Source organism: Hemicordylus capensis, chromosome 4 (genome assembly GCF_027244095.1).
Source record: "Hemicordylus capensis ecotype Gifberg chromosome 4, rHemCap1.1.pri, whole genome shotgun sequence".
Classification (NCBI taxonomy): Eukaryota; Metazoa; Chordata; class Lepidosauria; order Squamata; family Cordylidae; genus Hemicordylus; species Hemicordylus capensis.
Genome location: NC_069660.1, coordinates 143,590,965 through 143,599,833, shown reverse-complemented (window position 1 = coordinate 143,599,833; position 8,869 = coordinate 143,590,965). Strand labels below are relative to the sequence as shown.

Genomic DNA, 8,869 nt, shown 5'->3' with positions numbered 1-8,869 from the left:
AAGAAGTTGCAGTTATTTCTTGGGCATAAGAATACAATGTTCTGTATGTATCTAAACATAAGATTTCTAAACTGTAGCAGACAACCTACTTAAGCGAATGGTGCACATGTAGTTTAACAGCGTGAGTCCAGAATACGTAATACTGACGGGGTTACAAAGTTTTTCCATACTGTCCAATAGCAGCATTTAGCACAAAGCTATAAAGGACTTCAGTGGCACACATTTATCAAAATGTAATAGCCACCTGTCTGAAATGCAAGTAGGACTATCCAAGGGTAGTCCTAAAAAGAACATTCTATACTTTATTTGGTGATAGGTTCTGGACTGTTCAGAGTCCAAACTAAAAAGAAATTCATGAATCTGCATCAAGACAACCAGATCAGCGAAGGACACAGTTTAAAATCAGACAATTTGCTCACACTATACTTAACAAGTGTTACAATGCAATCCTATCCACATTTCCCTGGGAGAAAGTTCCACTGAGGAGAGCAGGGCTTACGTCTCAGTAAATACAATGACTTCACTGCACATCTAAACTGGATATGAGCACTTTTGGAGATTTAGAGTTCTAACCAATGTTAGTGAGTCATGAGGCTACATTGCACTGGCCTCCAGCAAGCTGCACAGGGAGTGCCGCTTGTGCATGCGGCTGAGATGTGTGGCTAGGCAAATATTTTGTTGGGGTGGGGGTGTACAGCACAGCCTTCCCCACCGCCATGTGAAAAGCCTTGCTATGTTATACAGAGGAAAACTAATCTGCCATGTTTATGAATCAAAATCAGTACCCAGACTCAGATTTAGCATGAAACCTTGCTAACACAGAAAATCAAAGCAATATCTGAATCAGTCACAGCTGATGGATATAGTCCTTCTATACATTTGTTTGTTTTGGCCTCCAATTCTAAAAACAGTTGTGTTTCGCTAACCCCATGTTCTCTAGTAGCATCTGGGCTGGTAGAAACTCATATTTATTTATTTATTTGATTTATATACTGCGCTTCCAAAAATGGCTCAGGGTGGTTTAAAGCAAACACACCACAATTAAAAGCAAAACTAAGTTAAACAATTAAAATTGCTTATACATTAAAATAATGCAAAACCAACATTAAAAATTTAAAACCACAAATCTAATTAATAGCCTGGGTGAATAAATGTGTCTTCAGTTCCTTTTTAAAAGTTGCCAGAGATGGGTAGACTTATTTCAACAGGGAGCTCATTCCAAAATTCAGGGCCAGCAACCGAGAAGGCCCGTCCCCGAGTAGCTGCCAAACAAGTTGGCGGCAACCGCAGACGGACCTCTCCAGATGATCTTAACAGGCGGTAGGGCTCATGGTGAAGATGACATTCTCTTAAATACCCAGGGCCTAAGTTGTTTAGGGCTCTTGAATTTTCTGTGGCAAGTGACCAAGTTGGTAAAAATAAAAAAGTACTGTACTCACAGTTCTGCCTCCAGTCATTCGATGAAGAATATTTTGAAACTGGCTTCCATTTTCATATGTGTCTAGTTCTACTGCTGTATAATTCACATTCATATCTTCAAATAACTTCTTTGCCATGTTACAGTAGGAACATGTCGTTTTTGAGAAGATCACTACACAGTTGTCAGAGATAGTTTCCTGTATTTTTAAATAAAAGATTGTATGATCAGGTTCTATATTGGAATGGAAACAATGTGATGTAATATATTTGCTGTTGGAGCAGAAGTTTAATTTTGAACAAATATAAAAACTTTAAATTTGATTTTCTAGTCCAGAGTGTAAATCTAAAGTTGTCTAAGTTAGGGATACACTGAAGCTAACAATCAAATATATTGTTAGAAGTTACTGATCAATATTTCAAAAATTAGTGTTTACCCAAATCATTAATTTTGACCCTCAAATCATAGAAAAAAATAAAAAGAATAATCTCCAAATCTCAAATGCAAAGAACAAAAATCTTCAGGCTGCTGTTGTTCATCCTGCCACCTCTCCCTCCCAGTGAGCAATTTTTTTAAAAAAATATGAATTGGCAGTTTTGCTTGGGGGCAACATCTATATTCTTCTATATGCTTGTATGCTGGAGGGAAACACAGCTCAACGCCCATATGGATGGGCTCTTTTATACTATGTTGAGTAATTAAAGGTAGTGTTGGTGTTTTGCCAGCAGCTAAAATCATACAGATGGGCAATAAAAAGCATCCCAGGTCTAGCCCGGGCAAGTAAGGCCAGATTGACAAATTGCTTGTTCAAAAAGAAACCAAGTGATTTGAACTCTTTGTTCACCCCAAATAGATTTGCTGTGTTAGACTGAAGTCTCTTATTGTAGATACTGTATCATCTCTCTTGTACAGGCAGGCTGATCAGCGAAACGATTTAGTCACAGAAGTATGAGTGCTGCTCGGATAATTCTTCTCCAAAACTCAATGAGCATGACACGCACCCCACCGCTATACAATAGCAAGAATATAGAATATACACCAGAGTTTATGGGAAATCAATGCCTCCTTATTGCCCAAACTGTTGTGGTGATTTGAGTATTTATCACAAATTGATAAATTAGACTCACTTAAACTTTCTTTTGAAGTTTTAAACTCAAACGTTTAAATAAATGAGAAGGCTCAGCTAATCTGTTTGGTTCTGATGCAAAAGGTGGGGGAGAAGTATATAAAGAGGGTGAAGAAAGCAGTGTGGCATCAAGTCACCCTTTGAAGGGAGCAGATAAAGCAAATTATACTGGGACTTTGCAAACAAATCAAGACATGCTGAAAGTTGCTTACATTAGAATTAACAAGGATCGTTGGGGGTTGTGAATAACCATAAAATACTCAACTTTTTAATATGTCATCCATAACTTGTTCATTGAATTGATGTTGGCTGGCTGCCAAACCCAATCACATATAAAAAAATACTGTTAACGTTTAAAGAAGCAACTATCACATCTGTTATTTAAGATAAACGTTTATTTCCACTTTTCACTTTTTGCCTGTGAGAATATTTTGTGATCTAATTCCTCGCCCTCTGTTTGCTCAAAGGAATGTCTTTGTGACAGCTAGTGCTAATCACAATTGTGCAACTCCCACAATTACACCAGGTAAACATTGCCTTTCTCTCCCTTGCTTTCCAAGCAAGCTTAATGCAATCAACAGCATATGAGTATTGCTGAAGAGATTTTGGATGACTCAGTAGAAGTACAACTGGTTAACTCATTCAGCTCCTTTCCTAGGTAAGAATAGGTGGATATCATTTCTAGGTTGGAGAGCATTTCATCATATTTACAAACTACTGCTGAATCGCTTGGGACTCTTTATCTCCTAGGATGATGACCCTAGATGGGAATCGCAAGGCAATGGGTTCTGCTGAGGTTTCAGAGTAAATACGTGACAGAGAGAAGGCATTTGAAGTCCTAACACAGTCTATGGATCTTTTGTTTTGTAATAATAATTCCTTTGAAGAAGAAATGTCTATGCAGGAATTTCAGAACAATGTGATATATAAGCTTACCCCAACAGAAGAGGCAACACAAGCAGGAGAAATAGAAGTGTTAGCTCTTAATTCTGAAGTTGAGATAAATAGAAAGAGGATTACTTCAGATAAAGAATTGTTGGATATAAGGGCCTCCAGCAAGACCAAGTGTATAAAATTTTTAATCGATTTTGACATTCTTTTCTTAGAGGTGTCAGATAAGGAGCTAACTTTTCCTCTTGGGGGTGACCTATTGGAGACAATACATATTGATGGTTCTATTTCAAGAGAATGTTCTAGTGTTTCAAAACATTTATTGGATGGGGTTAGTAGTCAGGTTCAGAACGTGGATTCTCTTTTGAAGTCGGCTGATATCTTCTTAACTGCATCATTGATGCAGGTTGTTGATGATACATGCTCATATGTTACAGAAAGTTATTTCACTTAGTCCAGAACATAATTTGTCCACAAGTAGTGGTGATCAACAACCTGAAGGCACTACAAGGTCAGGAAATAAAGACAATAAGAATAGACTTTGTAACGCAGAAGGAGACAAAATTTAAGTTATTTTCCTATAATGTTAAGGGAATGGGAGCTCTGATAAAACAAAGAAGAATATTAAATGCAATACTCAAGAGAAAAGCCAGCAATTACAATCTTGCTGGAAAACTCATGACAGGGGTTTAAGTAAGAAAGATGTTTTTAATCACCCACTGGTAGGTAGGAACTGTGCACGGAACCAGCGATGGGGGGTGGGAGATGGCTTTAAGGGCAGGGGCGGGTGCACTTACTGGTGTGTGGACGTGCATGAGCGATGGGCACAGTAGCATTTCCTACTGGCTACATCTGGTAAATGGCAGCATGGGGCGGCTGCTGCCCCAACGGGCTCTTAAGGACTTGCGTGCCAGTGGGGGAAACACGGCGGCGGAGCGGGGGGAGTACACCTACCCCCACCCTTAAAGCCGCCCCCCCTCCGCTGAACCTTTGAGCCAGCGAGTGTTTGAACTGGTTTGGAGGCCCATAAATGGGCTTCTGAACCAGTTTGTGCACATCCCTAGTGGTGGGTCAGCAATTTACCACTTTTTGGTCATGGGGAAATAATTCTACTACTTAGAATTCTAAGGGCAAGGGGAGTAGCTCTGATATTTAGCCAACTCCTTTAAGTTGCTACATGTTAAAGTTAAGGGAGACACAAAGGGGCATTACATCTTTATAAAAGGTAAACATAATAATGTTTTTCTGTTGCATCTGTTTATTGCCCAAATCAATACCAACTTGACTTTCTTAATAATACATTTTCTGAACTAGAGGAGTTCAGTGAGGTGGAGTTCTAAGAGTTTGGTCTCTTAACTCTATGATTTGATTACAAGTCAAACCACCAACCCATTTATTAGTCTCAAATTATGTTGGGAAAAAGACTTTGACCATGAGATTAAGGAGCAAGAGTGGAATAGAATTTGGAAATGGAAGCCAATTGCCTCCTCCTTAATACAGATTAGGGAGAATTTCTTTAAAGTGTTCCTTAGATGTTTTTTACTTATTCTAAATTAGCACACACTAAAAAAGAATATTCCCCTTTGTGTTGGTGTGGTTGTGGAGTAAGGGGAACTTATTTTCATCCATGGTGGATTTGCCTCTATATTCTGGTCAAGTGTTTTTACAGAGATACGAGTAACTATGCTCACAAACCAGAAGACTGATTTTTGTCCACAGCTGGCATTACTAAATATTTTATCCAGAGTAAATATGGCTGTATCACCAAAAGATTTTATTGTATTCATGCTAACTGCTGCTAGAATGTCTATTGCTAAACACTGGGAAAATCAAACTATGACAGAAAATTGGTATAAAAACTTATGATACATTGCGATCTCAGAAAAGTTGACTTACACCATACAGGTCTGCTTGAATCAGGTCAAAAATAATGCTTTTTGTTATATGATTGGATTTTATTGTTTATACTAATTGGGAAAATTTTGGTTATTTTTCTTCCTTGGAATGTATTAATACATGGATGGATTGATGAAATGGAGATAGTATATAATTGAATAAAGTAATATTTTTATTTCCTTGTAGTGTGTAGATTTTGAATAAAGTATTTAAAAGGAGGGGGAGAGAGAAATTTCTCTCTATCCACACACACTCACTCTCTCTCACTCAAAGAAGTGTTATTAAAATAATTAAGAATCAAAATTGTTCTAAATGAACCTATAATAAAGGGGTGGATAATTTATCAACTTGATTTTTTTCCCCATTTAGGAAACAAACAAAAAAAGGTGCCTCTCAGCATGAGGCCTCATACTTAATCAGGTGAAACCTTAGTATACCTTCATTCAAAATTTTCTGAATTTTATATATTACTTTATGAATACTGCCGGTTTTTATTAGAAGTTATCAGTGTATAAATATTCAACTATTCAAACACAGAAATGTATCCAAATTGAAACACATAAGACTTACTAATACATTTCTCCTCAGAGTTTTCCTGGTATATTCTGCCTTTTTTCAACCAACATATTCAGTTAATTTTGACATTCTAGTCAAGTCCCAGTTCTTTATTAGCCACTCAAAGAAGAAAGAATGATTTTCTTCATTTTATAGTGACTAACATTGTGCTGCTGTCAGTAAAGATTGTCTGTTTTATAGGATGTACAAAAAGGAGTACAGCAATGTATGGAAGAGAAGCAGAAAGGGACTTATGTTACAAGACAATTTATTAATATTAAATATTGGAGAACACTTCCAAAACAATAGCAATACTTGCACAGAGAAATACAGGTGAAACTCGGAAAATTAGAATATCGTGCATGGAAATATTACATGGAACCAAGAAGACAAGGATTGAAGAATAGAACAATATCGGACCTCTGAAAAGTATAAGCATGCATACGTATTCAGTACTTGGTTTGGGCCCCTTTTGCAGCAATTACTGCCTCAATGCGGCGTGCCATGGATGCTATCAGCCTGTGGCACTGATGAGGTATTATGGAAGACCAGGATGCTTCATTAGTGGCCTTCAGCAATTCTGCATTGTTTGGTCTCATGTCTCTCATGTCCTTCTCTTGGCAATGCCCCATAGATTCTCTATGGGGTCAGGTCAGGCGAGTTTGCTGGCCAATCAAGCACAGTACACTGTATACTTTTCAGAGGTCCGATATTGTTCTATTCTTCAATCCTTGTCTTCTTGGTTCCATGTAATATTCTAATTTTCTGAGATTGTGGATTTGGGGTTTTCATGAGCTGTACACCATGATCATCACAATTATAACAAATTAAGGCTTGACTTATCTCGCTTTGCATGTAATGCGTCTGTCTCATATATCAGTTTCACCTTTTAATTTGCATTACTGAAATTAATGGACTTTTGCACGATATTCTAATTTTCTGAGTTTCACCTGTATGTGTTTGGACTCACTGACTTGTGGAGATTTTTCTATTGCCAATTGCACTTATCTTCTATTTACATGTTGCGTAACTGCTGGTTATGTTTTAGAATTTTGCACAACAAAGTTTATACAAACCTTAAAAATAAACTCACGTGAGGAACTGATGGCATGATTTTCAAGGTAAAAGCCATCATCACTTACCTGTATTTGGTTTGCAGTGTCAGTGTCAGACAAAGCTGTAGTAAAAGATGTACTGTTCCCCATTCTAAAATAAAATAATGAAAACCAGAACATTTCAATCATATTTTGCAAAACTCTTGGTCAATAGAACAGATTAGATCAAAGTTGAGCAACAAACAACCCCAAATCTTTGGCAACTTATCACTTTTGGCAGTGTATAGACCTCAGTACTGAATGCATTCAATTATCAACATATTTACTGTAAATAAGAATTATTTGGCTACAATAGTGCATGCATTTTTACAGCAACTGATGTACAGATCCTTTAATTTGTAACTTTTGTTTTTTCTTAGCACGAGAACTATGAATAAAATTGTTCAAATGTCTTAAAATACATATAAGATATATTTTATAATACATCTATTATAAAATATTCATGCATTTTATACTTTATATAAAACGACAGGGTTGTGGAACAAAATGCTGGACTTGAGGTTCACTTCAGAGCAGAATATCCGTTGGACTGTTGTATATGTTGCCTTGGTCCAAGCAAAAAAGGTATGAAGGCAGTGAGCTGCTGGGTTTCTTGTTAGCTCCTTGAAAACAGGAGAGAAAACACCTCTTGCAGTCACATAGTACATTTCTTGCTTAAAGGTAAGGTGTGCCATAAAGTCGATTTCAACTGCTGGCGCTTACAGAACCCTGTGCTTTTCTTTGGAAGAATACAGGAGAAGTTTACCATTGCCTCCAGCATGAGAGCAGTATGAGATGACGCCTTTCAGCATCTTCCTATATCACTGCTGCCCAATACAGTACCAGCAGATTTTCGAACCAGCAACCTTCTGCTTGTTAGTCAAGCATTTCCCCACTGTGCCACTTAAGGTGATACATTTTTTGCTTACAGCCAGGCAAAAAGGTTTTACCAACTATTGTCAGAGAACAAGTGCAAGCTGTTTCTATCAGCATCTACCCTACTTTGTACACTGAATTTTTAGTTAAAAACCAGCCTGAGTTTAATTTTTTAAAAAAATGTTTCATTTACACTGGGTCACTCATAATCAACTAGAAAGTTCAACAAGAATCTAAGAGGACTATTTATTCTCTTGGCACAACAAATTAGGAGGACCCATAACAATACTTTTCCCGCTCTGGAGAAAGATAGCAGCTAGATGCTTCGTATGTTAAGACGGAAGCCGACCTGGAAGCTCCTCTTACTTACAACCTCTGATGGGAGGGAGCTGGCTTGAATGACCGTCTGGAAAGAGAAAGGTCCTCTTCAGAAGTTCAGAGATATTCTGTTCGGAATGATCTCTCCAATACTGCAAATCAGTTCCGGGACAAACCTCGGCTCCATTTCCTCTCTGTCTGCACTATAGCTCCATAAAGAGCAATTAAGGTTGCGATGAACAGACTCCTAAGCAGACATGCCTGGGATGACACTGCCAGAGTTCTTGTTAGAAAAGAAAGCAAGCCTTCACGGATCCCCGAGACGGGATTACCCCCATCATCATATACACAGCAGCAGCACAGTCGCTTCGTGCTTTTGAGTACTACCTTAACTCACAAATTGGAGGAGCCTGTAGCTCATTCGCCTGATGCTATCCTAACACGCAGAATATCAGAGCCCAAACAAGCCTCGTGGGGCGTTACTACCGCCAACAGATAGGATAGCCCTTCACCAGCCTCCGCTCAACACCGATCTGAGCCAAAGGCTAGTCGCCCTAAGCCTCAGCAACGCCCACAACAACATTGACAGGAAGAACGAGAGAGAGAAAGAAACCCAACCGAAGCCCCGCCTCCGGGGGATCTCTCTGTGGTCCGCTTCTCACTCAAGGTCCCCTGAAGCCGAGGCTAGCCTAGTCA

At 38.4% G+C, this 8,869-nt stretch overlaps 1 protein-coding gene across 1 annotated transcript in view; it reads right to left on the bottom strand.

Moving 5' to 3' along the window:
* Positions 1-8,815, bottom strand: part of GLRX2 (glutaredoxin 2) — a 10,391-nt gene extending 1,576 nt beyond the window's left edge. The window contains exons 1-3 of the mRNA XM_053313546.1: positions 8,792-8,815; positions 7,028-7,091; positions 1,440-1,616 (exon numbers count right to left, since the gene is read on the bottom strand). Coding sequence (XP_053169521.1) covers positions 1,440-1,616; positions 7,028-7,090 — 240 coding nt within the window. The 5' untranslated portion in view covers position 7,091; positions 8,792-8,815. The remainder of the gene's footprint in view (positions 1-1,439; positions 1,617-7,027; positions 7,092-8,791) is intronic.
* Positions 8,816-8,869: the final 54 nt, after the last annotated feature.